Raw genomic sequence first — 21,053 nt, forward strand, 5'->3', positions numbered from 1 at the left:
ACCCCCGCTGAAGCCCAGGCAGAAGCTCTTCTGTCAGTGTGTGTGTGTGTGTGTGTGTGTGTGTGTGTGTGTGTGTGTGGGCCATTATTGTGTCAGAGCTTACAGTGTAATCTTTTAGACACAGAACACTCTGTTTAAGGATAGCGCCGGTCCAGCCTAGATTAGCGCGTCTCCTGTCAGCCCACGGTATTGTTGTTTCTCAGATTACCCTTTTACTGCCTTACACTGCCGGGTTCTGTGCATTTATCTGAAGAGAGGCAAACATTGATTTCTTCTCTTCCCTTTTCTTCCTTTTTATTCATCCAAAGCATGTCGGGAAAAGAAAAAAAAACAAAAACACTTTGGTCCATTCAGAGTCATTTGGGACGCGCAGGATCGAACCAAGATGTTCTTAAAAGAAAAAGGTTATGTTGGTTCCCACATGTACATTGTGAGTCTTTTTTTGTCCTGTAAGCCTGAGGCAACCTGATACAAAGACATCATGCGAACATTAGGGGGGGCTTTGGAAAGCATGAAAAGGACCGATTCTCATTTTTAAACAGCTGAGGTGCACTAGAGTTTAAATTTACACAGCAATTGGTTTCACTGGAGTAAACAAGCCCAGAGCAGCAAGAGGCATTGTACAAATCTAGCAACAAAAAGGCTCAAGCAGTGGGATCAGAATCAAACGTATCATCATCATCATCATCATCGTCAGGACATCAAACTACAAGATACGGTAAAACCAAACATCCGAGTCCCACTTCCCTGATTCCCTCACCGACATATCTGTACACCGACTGTACAGAAGACGACAGTCAGTCAGAAGAGCTTGCATCATGTGGTGCAGTCACGCTGCGGTTTGTGAAAGTGGTTTTCTGTGTGTGATGTGGCCACTGGGCTCCTGTCCTGCCACTGATGAAGGTCCGGACTAGACGAGGCCCAGCGCCTGCCCCGAAATGACTCAACACGTTAAGACAGACGGGATACGGCGGCGGGAACGAGGAGGGGAGGAAAAAGACCTGCTGTAATCTGTGTGTCGGGGTTGTTTTGTGTTTTCAGATTGAAAGCAACAGACAGAGAGCCAATTACAGTAAAGGCTCTCAGAGAAGGACGACCACACAGCCAGGACACGCATGAGCACCAGGACGGGGGCCAACAACGAGAACACAGCAACACACACAGCCTCCAACAGTAAGATCAACGGATAACGGTGATATTTATAGAGAGGGAGAGAGACAGAAAGAGACAAACCAACTGACCGATCATCAGACAGTGATGATAAATCACAGCGTCCGACATGTCGGACATTTAACTTGAAGATTTGAAGGAGAAAAACCACGGTGTTCCATTGATTTTCTGTTTCCTATCTGATTTTTCAATAATCTGCCCCATAAATCTCTTAAGGCAATGCCAGGCTGCCGAAAGACATTTGGACAATAATCATTTGAGTTACAGTGGCTGGACAAAAAAAAAAAAAAAAAAAAAAGGAGAAATGATTTGATCTCAAGAGGACCGGCCAGTAAATAGCATTATGGCACAAAAATAAATAAATAAATAAATTAATAGAATAAATTAACCTGAGAAAGTCTAGCAAACATTTTTAACATGGAAATATTTTTCGACTTAGTCTAAACTCAGGTGTGCCCCTGGTGGTCAAATGACTATATTGCAGCTGAAGTCATAATTTCTCACAGCGTGGAAATTTCATCATGCGATCTGGACTAGACTCTCTGAGGGGCCGATTCTGATGACGGCCATCCAATAATCGATTATTGCATTCAGGAGGTATAAGCAAAAGTCTGATTAGTGATCGTTACAGTGATCTGAATTCTGCCAGCTACAGGATTTCTGTCGTCATGCCCGTTTCACAAAACGCAAGCAGATTTTAGTCAGCCTCCTCTCAGGACAGTCAAAGCCTACATTTAGCAAACATCTGCAAACAAAGAGAAAACAGCTGCTTGATCAGGAAAATTTAAATAATTACCAAAAAAAAACCCTTTTGTGTCAAAACTGTCAACTTTTAGTGTACCTCTTTTTTGAACAGATGGAGTGCAAGGGAAGCCTTAACTTTTCACCAAAAGCCAGAAAAAAGAGATGCAAAGCCCCTAAGAGGACACACATCTGTCAGCTTTAGCAAGCAACACTGAATGTGCTGTGCCTCATTAACACTAGAGCCTCTTCTCTTATAAAGGCGTTTATTTTAGCTTTCATTGCCACCTGGCATCGCCTTCCTGTTACAAACCACTAACCTAAGAGTGCTGCTGTGCAGAGAACAACTGCCTCAATATACAAGGGTGTGAAAAAGGAACAAGAGTAAAACTAAAGTTATAACCTCACATTTAGAAGCCTTCACCGAAGGGTAAACGTTACCCTTTATGGCCGTGTCAGGCGGTGCAATGATTTGAAGTACTGCTTTAAACACCGATGTGACAAACAGGCGATGGATTCTGACACACGGAAGCTTTCAAACCATTTTGGTCCAAATCCACAGACAGAAGGTGGTGAAGATTAGATTTGGCAGATAAATATCTGGCTAAATTTGAAACAGGATGACAGCTTTAATGTTGTGTTACTATGTACTGTACTGGCAATAGATGTTGGATCTTGTGAGACGGCTGTGTTTGTAGACGGTGTACAAATCATCACCCTTGGCCATAAACTTGGCTTTAATGCAAAAAGATAAAAAAAAAAAAAAAAAAAAAAAAAAAAAAAAAAAAAAAAAAGCCCTCAGAGTAATGATCTTAGGGTCTGAGTGGATGAAATCTCTTGCTTCAATGACCACTTCATTTAAGTTAGGGTCATAGGAGCTGGGGCTCACTCAAGCCGACCTCAGGCGAAGGACAAACCACACTCTGGACAGGTCAACAGTCCATCGCCGAACTGATAAGATTCTGATCCTGTTAACCTGATGAAATGTCTTCACATGGTGGGAGGAGTCTGAGAAAATCAAAGCATACACAGAAATACCCTCTCCAAAGGGAAGGAGGGTCAGGGGAGTGCAAACTACCCAATAAGCACAGCACCTCATTTGTGTCGCATGTCGTAAAATTTTCTCAAAGGGTTCCTGAATTACAGAGTCCACAAAAAAATGACATTTACCAAAGGATAAACTGACCCTGACCTTTCATTATCACATGATTATCAAGCTATTCTAGACTTCAGGAGAAACATTTATGCCATTTTCTCAAAGTGATCCTGGTGAAGAGCTGGAAGCCAGAATCAAATGTACCAGAGATGACAGACACTGGGAGCTTCAGTCACTATCCCAGCTTCTGAGGGAGAGGTCAAACACATTTCACTTCAGGAGGGTCAAACACATTTTACTTCAGGGGCCACAAAACTCAATTTCAACTTGACTGGACTGAACTGGTAATATAGTGCCATAATAACCTTCAAGGGGTTTTTTTTGTGGTTCTTGTTGTTGTGGTGCAGATTATACATGATGAAAACGTCTACTTTTTCACAAAATCAAACAGATACTACTGAAAATTACTACAATCTCAGCATGAAGCCAGTTTTAATTAAACTTTCTAGCGCAAAATATAGTGAAATGTCCATAAAACGTCTGGTATATTATGCATGCTTTTACAAATTTACCCTGACAGCATGTCTTTAAGGCTAATGCTCATGTGCTAGCAACAAGTTAGCTATCTTTCATGGCAGCATCACCAATATCTCAGCTCGGGTCTCAGTATTACGCCTGCTATTCTTTGAAATTTTTACCATTTGCTTTGTGGTTTGGTGGCCCGTTATGGAGCTTCTTGTGAGCAGGTTATGACCCTCGAGCCTTATGTTTGACACCTCAGTCTAAACAAACATTCACACACCAAGAAGTTGGCTCAATGCTGTACTGCAATGCAACTCTCAGCAGATAATAATCACTTGATAATTCTAATTCAAGTTATGCATTCTGTAGATTAGCAAATGTTCCAGTCTGGCTGTCCGATAAACCAATAAACACATGTACATAATTACAGCCAAGTCAACACGCATACGCTCACCATGCCATGCATGAACAGCAACAAATGGACACCAACTTATTGTATTTGTGGGCGTCTGTCAGAATGCGTCATGAATACAGATGGCAGTTGTGGCTGCAGTGACGGGCGACTCGGCAGACAGTCGAGCAGCTGTTCATTTGTCCTAATGGAAAGCACTTTGAGACACGTCCCTGCTGCCCCAAAGATTTTCTCCGACAGGGAACACGCGTAACCACGGCCCATCAGATTAAACCCCCTGAGACAAGACTATTTTCCCTCCAAGAAGCATTTGCTCCATTGAAACACCGCAGCAGGGAGGCGCTGCAACAGAGACATTTAAAGTTTGTCATCCTGCTCATTATGGTTAATTTCACAACTTTGTATTCCTCTATCTTTACCACCTTCTCTAACTCTGTGTTGGTTCATCTCAGCCTTCTTGATGTGTATCCTCACAGGGTGTCACTCTGAATGCGTTCACACTTGGCAGGTTTGGCTCGATTAAAGCAAAACTCTGGTGCCATCTCTTTGTTTGTAGTTCATTAGAACAAGCATAAACTCTGCTATCGAAGCCTTGGCACACACCAAACAAGCGGACAGAGACTTCCCTGCACAACAAAACCTTGGACTGTTACCAAACAAGTCCTGCTGTAGTTCAATTGAAGTATGAACACAGCAGGGACCAAAGAATTCTAAATAAACCAAACACAGGATGGAACAGGCGTCAGAACCGTTTTTTCCTTACAGCACGTCTTCGCTGTTGAGGTGGACGAAAGACTGTTTATCTCCCATGTACAGTTTCTAATGCTGCTGTAAGTTTACCAAGAGCACAACTACTCCAATAATCAACATTATCTTAATGGACATAGGTCACAAAACCTCTCCAGAACAGCGAATGGTTCCATTTTGGGTTTAAGTTAACATTTTAAGGCGGACTTTTTCTGTCTGTTTTGTTTAATTATGGTAAAAAAGGCGTTACACATCCTGGTGCATTACAATAATATGTTCTCAAACTGATTTTTATCTCGTTGTGTTTACTGGAATATTTTCAACTTTTTTCTAGACTTTGCAACTATAATGGTAAAAGCTGTATGATGGCTTCATTGTACCTAATCCTAACATGGTATTAAACAGTCTTTCTAACTTATGGAATGACGGAAAACAGATAAACACCAAACAGTAGTGAAAGCGAGAGCCTGAGCTCTGCACAGAGGACAATTTCTGATCGAGGGCAGTTTCAGTTTGCACCAGTTAATGCTTTTACATGTATGGCACGCACCACACACAAGTATTCAGAGGAGAGTTTTGCTTTTTTGCTTGTATGCCATGGAGGATCAAGTACTGAGTCGGATACACTGGTGGAGGAAGTTGTCAAACACATCAGAGCGCTACGGAAAATGAATTTCAATTAGGCCAAAATGGAAGTTCTTTATGTATGAGTGAATGAATGAATGTAAATGTTTTGCACAAATCTGTAAAGCATGTCCGCTATTACATATGGATGAAGGCAAATGTGGAAAATCACCAATGTGTCTTATTTTGAGTGTCTATCAGACAAAAGTATATCCCTCTGGCTTCCACATCTACTCACAATATCAGTTTTATCCCCTTTTTGTTGACAGAAACATTGACTATATCAACATTTGCATGAACAAAGCTTCCATAGCAACTGCTCTGCCCAGTTCTCCTTTCTCTGTTGTGTTTTATTTCATTACAGTCTGTCCCGGTGTAGGGTTAAAACGCTGGTCTCACACTGATTGCCCACGAATATTTAGCTGCATTTGGATTGGTTGGCGAGTTGCTGTGGGTGGCAGCTGCGCAGTGAGGGCAATGTCGTGGAATTTATGACAATGACAGTGTTTCACGACTGAAGATTGAACAGCAGATTTTGTCAAAATCGTCCATCTGAGATATCTGAAAAGTGTGTAGCAATCTTTCAAAGGCCAAAAATGCCATCTAAACACATATTCAAGGTAGCAGTGTACCCCCAAAGCACCGCCGCTATGAATCCTACCCTCTTATCTGGAAAATAAATTACCAAAAAATTCAATTCACTACAGGAGACATATCTCTAAAAAGATTTACAAAACCTTACACTCTGCATGATGGAGTATTGCACAAAGTCTGCCTTTACAAATGCTTTGTAGTCCTAAATAATAATAAAAAAAAGAGTAGATATTGCCAGGTGAAATTCAAATTTAGAAAAAAAAATCCCAGAGGTAAACAGGAATCATGTACATTTTGAAGCTTGTCCTTTATCTGCTTTCACAACCAGCTTAGCTCCGAGCAGAATGAGCTGGAGAGAATCTCAGGATATGTAAAAACTCGTCACGTCGCCGCGATCACATCTTCCCACACTCAGCCGCAGCGCGGACGCGGCGTATAGGCAGCTTACCGCTCAGCCTCACCCCCTCTCGCTGTTTTAGCCTTCCACCAAGCTTTAATCCTGCGTGCAGTAAGTGGGCCTGGGGAGTTAATGAGCTTACCTGTGTCTTTATTAAATTTCAACTGCTCCTGCACGGGCCGCTTCTAAAGATAGATTTTTGATGAATCTGACATTCAGCAAAGCAGCTTTTCTACCTCTTTATAACGTGGCAGATCTGATATTTATCAATGACACTTAGAAAAAAGGAGAGAGAGAGAGAGAGAGAGTATACACTCCAGGAATATGGGCAGACAGTAATTTGAATAATCATATGTTTCAAAACCACCGACAGCTGTTCAGGAAATACAGCTGATGCATTCTGAATGGCAGCACTACAGAACTACATGTGTGGAAAATGTAGTATTACTTCAAAAAAAAAAATCAAACAATTCTGACACGCCATGTGCTTCCTCATCAAAGTGAAGGTTCTCAGTGTTCGCTTCAGCAGTTTGTAATGACCACCAGATTGCCAAACCAACTCCGAGCCGTAAATCCTTGAGAATGTTTACCGTTTTTACTCCACGCCTTGTGACAATTCAAACTCAAACAACTGGTGTAGAAACCTCCAGGATCGTGACAGGAAACACGGCATCAACGTTTCCTTTACATGATTAAATACTTAAAACTTCCCTCCAACAAAGGAAAAGGGCAGCGGCCCTCACAAATATGTTTACAATTTATACAAGTGGAGGTTGAAGAATGAGCATGAGTGTGAGTGTGTGTGTGTAGGTGAACATGTGCATGTGAATGCGTGGCATCCAGTATGTGAACGCAAATTTACACGACTTGGGTTGAATGATGAGTGTGAGTGTTGAGGTACACGTGAGCCACATTTCTACCTGGCGGTGTTTAGAAGTTATTACATAATACAAGACCTCAGTGTTCTTCTTCATGCTGTCAGTGTCAGTCACTCCTTTGATGGAGCTCCAACAGGTCACTGAAGCCTCTGAGGCCTCGCTGAGACATGAAGCCTACTGTGACCTTTGACCTCTGCAGCTCTTTTGCTCTCATTTGACCTCTACAGCAGATACAGAGCTGTAATTTGATCTGTGAAGCCTCTGGACACTATAAAATCAGAATCTGGTGGAATTATTCCATGAGCTCCTCCCAAACAGGAAGCAGCTTCAGGAAGGAGGCGGGGCTTCCAAATTCTAAGTATGATTTTCTGGCAGAGGTGTGAACACGTCCCACAAATCTCATCGTATTTGGAGCAAATTTGACCAAATGATGATACTTAATTGATTGTCTTAGCTGGACACTGCCGAGCCCTGTGTGGACAGCAGAAACGACTCGGTGGAGTCAAACCAAACTCAAGGAAGACAGAAAAATAAAATATCAGCTTCCTCAAAGCTATGGAATGAACTACCACTGTGCGTTAGACAGGATCCCTCCATGTTCATTTCAAACAGCAATCTAAAAACATATTTTTATTCCTTGGCTTATAACCCAGTCTGAGACACTGCTCCTGTTTTTATTATTGATATCAATATATTTTCTAATGATTATATGTCTATTTATGTGGAACACTTTGGTTCAGTTGAAGCTGTTTTCAAAATGCTATAAATAAAGTTGAGTTGACTTTTTGACCATTTTAACTGCACTGAAGATAATGAAATAACTTAGGCCAATTTAATTATAATACAGAAACCAAGGAAGGAGAATAAGGAAAAAAAAACTCATTCCTACTGAGAAATCTTTCAAGTCGTCTATAAAAGGTTTAAGATACTTGAACCAAAACTGTTCATACTAACAATTATTATTAAACCTAATAACGCAATTTTAGCAATTTTCTTCTTATCTAACTGCATTCTAGACAGTGAAGAAAAAAAAAAATCAGAAAAAAATGGCTTAAAAAAAAAAAAGAAAACCACAAAATGCTTGCAGACTTTTCAGATAATCCCACTGTGTGTGTGTGTGTGTGTGTGTGTGTGTGTGGTGACTGACAGTTGGGCTTGTGATTTCTAACACATTAACATTCTTCTGAGCGAACTTCATACTTGAGGGACAATATGACGGCTGCTATTACAAGCGTGTTTTTTTTCCTCCCCTCCACACGTCTCTCCAGCTCGGCGTCAGTCTGTACTGAAAGCTCACGGTGTCAAGAGTTATCACATCATTTCCCACGTCTGAATAAAATTACCCGTTAATACCCTCTGTGGATTACACTTAATGCAACATGATTGTTGAGCAAATTTAGAAAAAAAAAAATAAAAAAATAATATCACAAAGTGAATTTGTGCAGAAGTTATTTGACTTTAATGTAGAATTCAGGGGAAAATGTGAAGAACGGATGAAATGTTACGAGGTACCAAGGACAAACCCTTTTCTTTCCACCTGATCGTGTCATATATCGGTGCATACCAAACCACAGCTGCGGTCTGCGCCGACACGGCGGACAAATCCTCGCCATGCCTTCCTTCCTCTTTGTGACAGAGATTTCTGGCCGGCCGTGCCACCGTATCGCCCAGGGTAACACGCCGCGCGTATCTCAAAGCTAGTGAAGCAATCATGCAAAGCCCGGACTAATCCGTGACACCCGTTAGCCATCCCCCAAGACCGAGCGGCGCTGACAGGGCCCTGCTGCCCCGCGCCTGGCGCTACACCCGTCACCGCTAACGTCTTTATCAGCGGGACAGATGGATTGCAGGCAAGCATATTCTCCTGGTCATCACGGGGGTGAAAGCACGGGGAGAAAAAGGGAGAGCGAGGGAGGAAGCAGACAGACACACAGCCAAAAAAAAAAAAAAAAAAAGAGAGAGAGGAGGAAGAAGAAAAAGGCAGGAACTGGCTGTCAGCGGGTTTGAGTGACAGGAGCGATAAGGTCCATCATGGTTTTGTTATGAGGAGCAGTGGGGGGAAATGGGCCCAGTCAGACATGGCGCAGAATTAACAGAGCCGGAGACCGGCGGAGGTGAGACGGGCTCTGGAGGCGCAGGGGAGCATGGAATGACAGGGGAAATCAGGGTATCGGTGGACGGGGAAGCATGAAATAACTAAGAAGGCAAGACACGTGAAGGGCAAAAGGTGCTCGGCATGAGAGGAGGCGAGAGCGCGCCGGCGTCGGCATCGGCCGGTACCAAAGTTTAACAACATCCTCAAGTTCCCTGTTACATTGTGGAAAAGGCGGTAATGCCAAATCCAACAATGCAGAAAATCCCACATTCGCTGTACCTAAGACTAAGAGTAAACACACTGAGATAATAAGAGCCCAGCTGCAATTGACAGATAAAATTCATCAGGAGGAATATTTCTCTTCCTCACAGGAGCAGGAGTGTGATGGCGGGGCTTAAATAAGGGTTGTTATTACATTTCTCCTTTCACATAAATATAAAATGAGATTCTTGCTATCAAAATTAATCAGGCTAGAGTCCACTGCTTCACAGAAAAAGCTTCAAAATGTAATAATTTTCCAGTAACAAAAGGCTTCTCAGCATATGATTTAAAAAAAGAAAAGTAGATTACTGACTCATTCATCTCTGCAAAGAACTAATAATGGGTGGAAAATGCCAGTTTCCCTTGCTGTTCAGCCACTTATGCTGACTTTCAAGCATCTGTTTGCGTTTCAGCTGTTACTGTCATATATAGCATTTCATGAGAGTCTCGTGTGAAAACTGGAAGACAGTGGCGTGAATTATGTTCTTCTGTGTGTGTGTCTGGGTTTTTTTGTTCTCGACAGACATTTCTGTTAGCTTGTCATGTGAGTGTGTGTGATCAGTGTTTCTGTGTGTCTCTTTTTTGTTGCCATTGCACAGAAAATTACACTGAAGTGACACTAACATATTTGCCTTCTGCTGGACTGATTTCTCTCACCAAACACACGAGCTTGTTCCACTGAGCTGCAGGTTTGATCTTATTTTATCTCACAATAAGTCGTGACGCTTTGACTTGAGGTGGTTTTAATGGAAGTCAGTGGGGCATTGTGGGTTATAAAAGGGAGCATCTGGCAACTACATTAAAAAAAAAAATCATTCAAGGACCTATTTACAGCAAAATATTGGATTTTTGTGCTTACATGAATTGTCAAATACAAAAATTGGGTTCAAATCCTGAACATCAATGAAAGTTTGGTCATTTTCAGATGGTTTTAAATTTATGAAATCAGAAAGACATTAAAGTTGTAAAAATATTGATATATGATGATTTAATATCATTGTTTAATTGCTTTGTGCGTATGTTCATAGTTACTCTTAGAATTTTATACATTTTTGGAACAAAGTGGAAAAGAAGGTTTCAACACCACAGATCATTTGCTAATCTTAACAAAAAAAGAAGAAAATAGATCAAATAATGGATGATCTTGTTTGGTGGCTTAATTAACTACTATAATTGGGTAAAACCATGAAAACTCCAAAGGTGTAAAAATAACACGAGCTTGTTAAATCTAAGTTAAAATCCTCCAAAACAAGGCCCAATAAGAAGAATATCGAACCCATACTTAAATATAAACCCAACATAAACCACCTAAACTAATGAACTAAATCATAAACCGTCAATCAAAGCCAACTGTGAATCAGGACAGGTGTGTAGTGAAGGTGCAGTGAGTGATTCTGGAGACGACTCGTCTCTTTATTACATGGATGATGGATAAGATAAAGGATTTTTATCTGTAAAAATGTCTTTTCCATCCCAACTCAACCACATTGCTGTGAAACATAAAACGAAATATCTCCATGTTCCTGTTTCTCACCTGTAATCAATCACAGATCAACAACCAGGACTGAGTACAGCAAACATACTGTAATCCTCACGCAGGAGCTTTTCCACTGACTTCAGCTGCTTTAAAAGCTCAAAGGTGAATTAAGAATTAAGAGAAAGAGAAGCTTTAGCGGTTGGGTGTGAGGAGCAGCGGTGGTCTGGAAGCTGCAGTGGGAGGTGAGTCTGAGGCTCCCCGTCGGACGAGGGGATTAGGCTCTCTGAATCCAAAATAAATGTCAACTCATGAAACCTTGGCAACAAAACATTTGATGAGCAGAAAGCAACACATCCCGCTGGAACAGTCCTGTTTTATTTTTTCTTTTGCTCTCCTTGTGCGCCGTTCCATCTCTGCTCTGCTATTCAGCCTTCGCTCCATTTTTCTCTGCATGAATTCTGCTCGCAAGCTGGAAGATGAGCTTTTAAAGCTTGCATCTGGTCTGCAGGTGGTGATGTCTTTAGAAAAAGACAATTCAGGACTCATCTGAGGCAAAGGGATTTGGGGAAAGTTCTATGAAAAGACATGAATATTTAGTTGAATGATTTATACGGTGAAAGCCTGAGAGCTCGTGCGAACAGAACAAAAGCTCCGGCTACTCTGAACTCAGAAGCGCCCTCCCAGTCCGATGGCGGCCATTTGTGGGGTCAGAGAGGATTCACGGGCAGGTTGCGATCTGTCGGGCAGAGCGCAGGATTTATACCGGCAGCTTAGCGTCTTCAAACACTTGTTTTATAAAAGCTCCATTTCTCCACGCCGTTAAACGGATCCCCCTCCCAGTGAGAAATGAGAACATTAACTGGGACACAGACACGCTGCACTCTGCAAGGCCCTGCCGAGCCCTCTGAGCTGGAACATTTCACATCTGAGCCGCGCTCCTTACAAGCTCCCCTGACACCGCAATGCATCATGGGAGGGCTGTAGGGGGAGTTTAGCCGGGGAAAAGCGTGATGTGTCTCAAAACCTGACAACAGCTGCGAGCGCTTTCATTAAAAAACACACAACTCAGTGTTACAACCGCACCTTCAGGTGGAGGGAGGATCTCTCTTTCTGGCCGACTTAATTCTTTCTTCCTGTTTTTTCATCAGCGGAGGTGGGAGCGAGAGAAAATAAAATGCCAGTGGTAGCACTTTTCGAAAAAAAAATATCCTGAGGTGGCACAAATGGGCAATAGATGCAATGTAGTATGTGCTACTTTCTGATTTTTATTTTTTCCATCCGTAAACATTTCAACATTTCATTTCTTGTAGAAACAGACGGACGGCGTTTCCGTCTGTTAGCTCCTGCTAATGCCTTAAGTCTTTGCTGACTAAACAAACCGTCACTGAAGCACAACACGTCGACTCCCACTCGCGCTCACAGACTTCCTTATCTTGCTCCTGCACTCAGATCACTCGGTTCCGCTGATGACTTATTACGCGTCTCATATGTTCTTTCAACAAACTGCGATCCATCTCAAAGTGCTTGTTTCCCGAGATTCACCATCAGCCGGCAGAGGACAGAAATATCATGAAATATTAAAACTAAAGGTCAGGCTGGATTCCACGAGCATTTGAGTCGTGAGATGACAACGGTTTGCTCAAACTGGGATTCCACAAATAAGTGTGAGATAATTGACTTTGTCAAGATTCGTGTCAAAAACAATTTTTAATTCAATTCCATCTCCAGTAAAATAGTGAAATAATAACCTTTAGATTTCAACTTGAAAGCTTCTCTTTGTTGTTGTGCAGAGTACACATGGTAAAAATATCTGTATTTTCACAAAAGTTAAGCAATTGCTCCCACAAATGAGTACAATGTCGACATAAAACCAATTATGATGAAACCTTCTGGTGCAAAATATAGTGAAATGTCAAAAACACTTCTATAGCTGTGGCATTATGGATGTTTTTACAAACTCATCCTGACAACAACATGGCTTTGATGGCAGCATCACTCATATCCCAGCCCAGGTTTCAGTGTTGTGTTATGTTGTGTCTGCTACTCTTAAGAAATATGTTTTAAAAAAAAAGTTTTCTTTTTATCACTTTCTTGGTGGTTTGAGAAAAAGAATGCAAAAAGAATTAAGGTGTTTATCAAGATCACACCGCTCTTGAACAAGGACTTCGTTCCGAATACATCTGCTTTCATGGATCGTTCACTGCAGTTACTTCATGATCAGCACAGACATTTCAACTCTACAGTATTGTGATGTTTCATCTTCCTTTAGATATATAAATATTTAACACTTTCTAGAAGACGGACAAAGTGACGGTGATTTTACCTCTTCTCTATGTTCACCTGTAGACTTATATATCTTTTTAGGACACATTTCCTCAACACTAATTCACTAAACTGATGCTTTGACAATTCTGTCCTCTGAAGATAGGTAGATGTTCAGCTAAAATAAGTTAAATTGCCGTTTTTAATACTGGTCTTTAATTTACAGAGCATCGTGAAAGTATTCAGGTGGGATTAAATTATAATATTTCATTTGAGCTCACTTTTTTAGATTCATAGCAAAGGCAGTAGATATGTATACACTTATTATCTTTCAGTGTATTTACATAAATTTGCAAACATTTCAAGGAAGCATTTTTTCCACATTGTGTTGATGGAATATTGTGTGCAAATTTTTCAGGAAAATATGAATTAATGCTGCAATATAAAATGTGGAAACTTTTAGTTTATTAGTAAAAGATTATCTCTTTCATCCAGTGTCTTGTGAGTGATCGTGGAGCAGAAGGAGAGTTCCTTACCAGTGGATATCTGAACTCGGGGGCGTGGTCGTTCCGGTCTGTGATGGTGATGGTCGCCGTGGCGGTCCCTGTTAGCCCCACCTCACTTCCCGCCATGTCCTTGGCCACGATCTCCAACTCGTATGTCGTCGTTGGGAGCGTCTGGAGGGGAAATGCACAGAGGTGGGGAGTTCATGAGGTGCAATGCAGATAGATGCTCATGGTGAATGGAAATGGTATTTACTGATTCACATCACTCAATCTCTTCTGTAATGAAAGACAGATGTAGAGCTGATTCAGCTTCTCTCTTTTACAGGAAGTCATTGAAAGGAGGCCCGCTGCTGCCATATCTCCTGGGGTCCAATGCAACATACAATTACGCTGTATAGCTCAATGTTCAAGGACCTTCATATGAACAGATGACAAAGTCGGGTTGCTATTATGGAGACTGTCAATTCTGAGGATATGCACGTCTTCACACTTGCCCCAGAAAAACCCTCCCAGGCCCAGGGATAACATGCAAAGCACACAAAACACACTGTACGGTAAAACACTGTACCTGAAAAGGAAGAGAAAACATGATCAAACTGTACATACTCGTCCTCCTGTTCGAGCACCAGTGTCAAAACCTCCAGTAAACACTTTGCTTTATCTCAAAGGAAAAGGTCAGAAACACAGATTTTGCTATTCATGCGTGCATGAACACATAAACTGAGGAAAAGGGAGTGAGAATGATACCTAAAGCTGTGCAGTATGGGATCAAAGTACGAGCGTACTCATCCATTTTAAAGATTCCTGCACGCTTAGAGCTGCCTTTTCTTTTTCTTTTTTTTTTTTTCCAACACACATCCTCCACAATGCTCAAGGGCATCAGAGATCAAGGTTACGAGACCCTTCTTTACAAACTTTTTTCCTCAATATAATCTGTGAAACTGTATTTCAAACTGTGACATTTTCCATGATTGTGAAATCTTTTTAGATATTTTTGTCTGTTGGTGAGCAGTTGTTGAGAGTCAGTTCACTTGCAAAGCTCAAATTGCGTTTTCAACTTTTTTTTCTCTCTCTCTCTTTTTTTTAATAAGCCAGAAGAACGATCTGTCCTTGATTATAAAATGGCTTTCCTGAAGCCGGAATACAAGGAGCCAAATGAGAAATCTGATTCATTTGCAGCACCGCCAGAGTCTCGGATCTATACAACAGTGGGAGAAATGCAGCTGATACATACAGCGAGAGGACGGCATTCATAATGATCATCGCAGTAATAATCATTTGTTGCCATAATTCAAGCCTAATAGAAATGTTAGCTCCAGTGTATAAATAACGGGGGGGAAGAGGCTGGTAAGCCAACATTTATTTATCTGCTGCAGAGTTTTCGCCCTATCGGGGGTGTTAACTGTCAAAGGCTTAATAAACTTCATCCATCTGTCTCACCGAAAATGCTGCTGGAGAGCTCTCTCACCGCAGCATGCATAGTGCTCCTCTCACCGTGCCCCGATACCTACACACACACTCACTCACGCACACACACACACACTTCGGATTATCAATAAATCTATCAAAAGGAATAATTCTCCGTCCCCGTTTGCTTCTGCGTCAGACCATAAAGAGAGGACAGGGTTTTCATGAGGCGCTCATTTGACAATCTGAGCAGAATTGCCACTGTAAAACTGTCTAATTGAACCTGTTTTACAGTGTAGTTAAATTCTGTCTGAGCTTGTTGTGAGAGTGTTTTGCTGGCCCCGGAAAGATCGTTATGAAACCTACAATGTTTTTGTGGTATAGTTACAAATCAATGAAAAAAGTCATCTTTTTCGTTGCATGTAGAGGTGTTTTTGTGTTTTCACTCAAAGAAACTCATACTGGACATTAAAGAAAACCAAACTGTAATATTAGGAAGGATCTCACAGATGATAATCAATATTGAAAAGTGACTTCTAAAAAAAGGAATCCTACAAACACATATTTCCCATAATGTGTGATTCTGTTTAGTTGTAGGCATGTTGGTGTGATGAATATTAATCTGTACGCAGGTTCTGGATCAGATTAATGACCTTGAGAGGAGGTAACGCCAATTAGTTGAAGGAAGGAAGATGCTACATAATCTAGTTAGTAGTCATGAAGTCATTAAAATAAGAAAAAAAACAAAGTCACAGCAATATGCAAAACGTCTAACAAGACGACTGAGTTTGATGAGGATCAGTTTCTGATGCACGACTGCCAAAGCCTTAAACATCCGTAACTTAATCCACTGTGGCCTGACGCGATGTGGGTTGGGACTGAGCTGCAAGTAGTCAGGATTAATGAGGTTTTTATGATTCTGATCCCATTTTACTTTTGTGCTTTATGGATTCTCATTTGTTAAAATGCATGAAGAGGCATTGATTTAATGTTAACAGATAATGGCAAGAGGCTTTACAGAGAGACAAATGGTGCTAATACAATGGCCTTACTTAGTTAGTTAGCTAGTTAGCTAGCTGCAGTATCGACAGCAGAGGACGTGCTGATGTTGCCGCTACTGCTGGGTTGAGACTTACATCGGAATGGATCGAAAACGCGACATTCATTCAAAGTTATCGCATGCTGTGTGCAAAATGTTTCTGCATATTGGTAGTATTTCCTCCCTTTTACATGGATTGTTACCATTTTTTCTCATGAAATGTAACCGAGCCTTCGAGCATTGGTGCCTTCAGTCGTGCACACTGGAATCAATAACTTAGCAATATTGGCAAAAAATTCCAAGGATTGAAACACTGGCATCCAGTTCTCAACCAGAACCGGATTTCCATTCCCATCCCTAAAAGTAGATTTATTCTCCAAGACTCTTTGACTTCGAGGCTTGAAAGCAGCGGCAGTCAGTCTGGAACCACGTCCAAACATGATCAACACTAACACTGATGTTTTCTCACATCCTCCAGGAAACCAGAAACAAGCAGAAGAAGAATGTGACATGTACACAAAGTAAACACACAAAGCAAATGAAAACTGATATTATGTGGTCAGGACCATGTCCACTGTGTTAAAGTTTATGGCACAAGTCTATACAGTCTTTGAGACAAACAAAATTGGTGCGGCATCATAGCTTTATGCTGTAACTCTGTTTGAAGGACACATGAAGGACATCTCCGGCTGCTCTTCACAGCATCTCATCAGGTTTCTGTGCCAGAGAGGCTCTGCGTGCTCTCAGGTTTCTTAAATTGAATTTGCACATGTTAAAGAAAACCACACGAGACCCTCACGTACCCACGGAATTGACCAATGGGATTATTTTGAGTCACTGTTTTTGAGAGCACACCATGGTGCTCCAAGCTTAAAAAAAAAAGAAAAAAGAAAGAGACTGGGACACTCTGTTATTTCTCATCTTTTTAATGACTCCTTTCTCATTAAAAGCCTTATGATCTGCAGGGGGAAAAAAGTTTTGTAAAAAGTGGGGGAAAGGGGCATCTGGCTCGACAAGGTAAAGCACTTAAAATTAAACAGTTAATCTGCATTTCTTTCCTTCTCTTATACTCCATTTACATTCCAGCGAAAGCTGCCACCTCTGAGCCTACTTCTACAAAGGATTCTTCCACTTTAAAGGAACTTTTTTCCTTTCTACTGTTACTTATGCTTGCCATGTGAAATGACTTAATAAAGATAAAACTGGCTGTCCGTTTACACAGCGGCTACAGCGTTGCTCGGAGCCACTGAAAAAACACATTTTCGAAAACAGGCTCCAAACAGAGTCACTTTTTGAAAATGCTGACGTGTCTGAGAGTAGCCTGCTCACCCCAGTTTCATCGGAGGCGGACAGCAATACATGAAATGATCAATGACAGGACACCTTCAGGCCAATTTTAATCATCACATCAAGCAGGATGGAGCATCACAAAAAGGCAATTTCAGGAATCAACCATTTTGAATTTGAATTTAAAATGCATCATTTTTGGCAAAAAAGTAGTACCTTCCAAGGTTTTTGAGTGTGTGTGTGTGTGTGTGTGTGTGTGTGTGTGTGTGTGTGTGTGTGTGTGTGTGTGTGTGTGTTTTTATATACAACGATATATATCCAGAAAGGTCCAGCCAGGAGGCGAGTACTGGCTCCGGTCGTAAACTTCATCCATTCAAACAGCTGCTCCGGGACAGATAGTGGAAAGAGCAAGACAATAAACAGGTGTTTCTATCAAGAGTTTGTCACAGGCAGTGAGTGACATGGGTGCCCCTCACTACCAGCTCCTGCTCCATCAAACAGCATGCAGACAGATGGTGCTCCACGGACCCGTGGGTTTATTAAACCCATGCACACAGTCACACGTGAACACACACATGCCGTGTTTAAAAAGACACACATGAACACCTGAGCGCAGCCGTATACTTCTGCCCTCCAGCTGGTGGAGAGCGAGGCTCTGGGACGCCTGCAGTCTCACTGGTGTCTAAACACATTGAGCTTGGCCTCCTCTGGCGACTGACAACGTCTTAATGAGTATTTCCTGAGTCTCAACTCAATTATAAACTCCCTGGCAGTACCTGGCCAAGAAAAGATGTTCACATTCACTCTGGGTTAGAGTTATAGCGAGTGGGAATTTTCCCTGCAGGTGTCAGAAAACTTCTCCTGGCAGAGTGTTGATTGAGATACTCCTCTCAGTCAGACCCCTTCATTTTTCATCCCCTTGTTAATTTGTGTGGCAACACCTGATTAAACTTGTGAGCAACCGTGCAGAGAGAGTGCATGGACAAAAGTTCCTTTTTAGAATTTCCGGCTCTGTGTTTTAGTGGAGAAAATTAGAAAGGTGGGGGGAATATTTTTGAATAAACCTTTTCACATTGTTGTGGTTGTCTGTGTTTCAGCGATCTGGCTGACAGTAATTCCTCTTGAGACCAATTTGGCTGCCCAGTAACATCAGTCACAAAAGCATTAGTAACATATTGGTTATTATTTTAGAAAAAAAAAAAATTAAAATCAAGTCTCTCGAGACGTCAAACTTTTCTGTGAAGACTCAGAGCTAAGTTGTGGTATACTGGATTGGTGGACTTGGATAAGACTTTAAATATGTTTGAAACATTTGAAAACTGTTCAGCATAATTCTGGCTTCCTAGATTATTCATTCAAGACTGTTGGAGCTTCTCAGCAGATAAGATGCTAAATGCCTTCAAAATCCTTTAAACCTACACTAAGGAACTTTTCAACCTTAATAAAACATTTTAATATCTTTTGTGATGATACATCGACTTACAACTAGTTGAATGACCCCTCTGTCACGGGCTGAGGGCGTCAGTATTGCTTTCACTTGGACTGAGCAGCTGTGAGGAGGGTGGTAGGAACCCTGCACACTAAAAAGCTCCAAATGTGCGGACTGCTTTACGGCATGCATCACATCACGATATAACATTGTTTAGCCACCATTAGATTCATTTAGATCATTACCTCGTCGCTATCCATCCTTCACACAGCCACTGGAAACAAATGTAGGCGAGTTCAGTCCGACAGCATGCCACCGGGAGCAGCAATTTACGACACCACGTGCTCGGCCTCATGGGAACTGTAGTATTCGGTCAGGCAAAACACTACCGCTTTTGTCCACTGGCGCCGCCAAAATCAACGAAAACTGAAAGTTCCTTAGTGTTGCTTTAAAAGCTGAACTTCAAGTAATCCCAGTTTTCATCCAAGATCAGTAGATCAGCTGTGTCAAACACGAGGCTCGTGGGCCAAAACTGGCCCACATTAGGCTCCAATCCAGCCTGCCAAGCTACCAAGCAAACTGAAAAAAATTTAATGAAAACAGAATTTTTTTAAATGCAGTGGACACAACACAACACTGAGAGCCGAGCTGAGGTATCGCTAAAGCTGCCATGAAAGTTCAATAAGTATTCTCAAAGCCACGCTGTCAGGAGGAGTTTATAAAAATGTATAAGATGCAACATCAGGAGCAGACGTTTTCTTGAACATTTCACTGTATCTTGCACCAGAAAGTTTCATCAAAATTGGTTTCATGTTAAGATTGTTGTCATTTTCAGAATTGTTTGGTTTTGTGAAGATACAGACATTTCGATCAGGTACGCATACTCTGTGGCAAAACAAAGAAAAACTTAACTTACAATTAAAATGAAAGGTTATTATGGCACTATTTTACAAGTCCACTGCAGTAAAGATGAGAATGGACTGTGTGTGCCCCCTGCACCAAAACAAGTTGGGCACCTCTGGAGAAGGTAAATTAGTCAAAGACCAGGCAATCTCTCTCTTTTTTTTTTTTTTTTTTTAACATGTCAGTTGTAATGCATGTGAAGATCTCAGTCAATCAGGTCATAGAGTATCGAATGTCGTCAGAAACTGCATACATATCTGTCACAGATGTCCAGGATTCATTACATCTGAATGGTTAATCTTTTGGGTCGAAACCGGGTCCATTTGTTACGCTGAGTATTGATGTGTCTCATTGACATGGGTGTCGTGGTGTCTTGTGAGAACAAAGTCTTGAAAAGAGGAACAAGTGGTGCCATCCGCCCCATCGTGCATCAATGACAACTGTCCCAGTTTGACAAAGATGATCTTCCTTTATCTTTCCAACTACCTGCAGTATCTTTGGTGGTCAAGATGTGAGCCTTGCTTCCCTGACAATGTTGATCTTTTGCCTTCAGGTGCAAAGAGAAGTATTTAATGATGATATAACAATGATCTTTCTCATAGTAATTTAAATAAAGCTCAGGTTGAAAACTTTTGTCTGTACAAATTATCATGAGAATTCATTTCAAACAATAACTGGATGTGGCTCAAAAGTAGTTTTTGAGAACGTGTTGCCTCACCAGGTCTCACAACATCAGACTCCCTCAGGGAGGCGCAGAGCCAGGGGTTGATCAGACCACATGTTGCGTCCCAGCAGCCGCCAACGGATTCGCCAAAGCCTTGTTTTTCAGTGACTTTGCATGCAAACCGGTTGGCTCTCTTCTGGGCAACTCTTGAGATGGCCAGCTGGCTGAGGGCTTTGCAGAGCAATCATCCAAGAAAGCCCCTATGATCCCACATCTATGGGCTCATCGAAAGTCACTCAACCTCTGCCTCAACACTCTTCTAGCAGTTCCTGGTACCTGACATGCTGCCCATCATTTGCTTAATTGGTACTCTTCTCCCAGGACGGTGAAAGTTCCACAATCGGACGTGACGATCACATCTGGGGAAAACAATGCATTTGGAAAGTGCGGAGGAGAACCTCGGTTGCTTATCCATACAGGTCAACCTGGCGCTCTCTGCCAGTCAGCGGCTGAATGCAGGAGACCTGTGCTCGGTCTTGGTT

The 21,053-nt window shown here is 41.7% G+C and overlaps 1 protein-coding gene across 1 annotated transcript in view; it reads right to left on the bottom strand.

The window, feature by feature from the left end:
* cdh13 (cadherin 13, H-cadherin (heart)) overlaps positions 1–21,053 on the bottom strand; it is a 378,606-nt gene that overhangs the window by 70,210 nt on the left and 287,343 nt on the right. Inside the window, exon 9 of the mRNA XM_030095419.1 lies at positions 13,813–13,953. Within this exon, the coding sequence (XP_029951279.1) occupies positions 13,813–13,953 (141 nt within the window). The remainder of the gene's footprint in view (positions 1–13,812; positions 13,954–21,053) is intronic.

The sequence above is a fragment of the Salarias fasciatus genome, chromosome 7, assembly GCF_902148845.1.
Source record: "Salarias fasciatus chromosome 7, fSalaFa1.1, whole genome shotgun sequence".
Lineage (NCBI taxonomy): Eukaryota > Metazoa > Chordata > Actinopteri > Blenniiformes > Blenniidae > Salarias > Salarias fasciatus.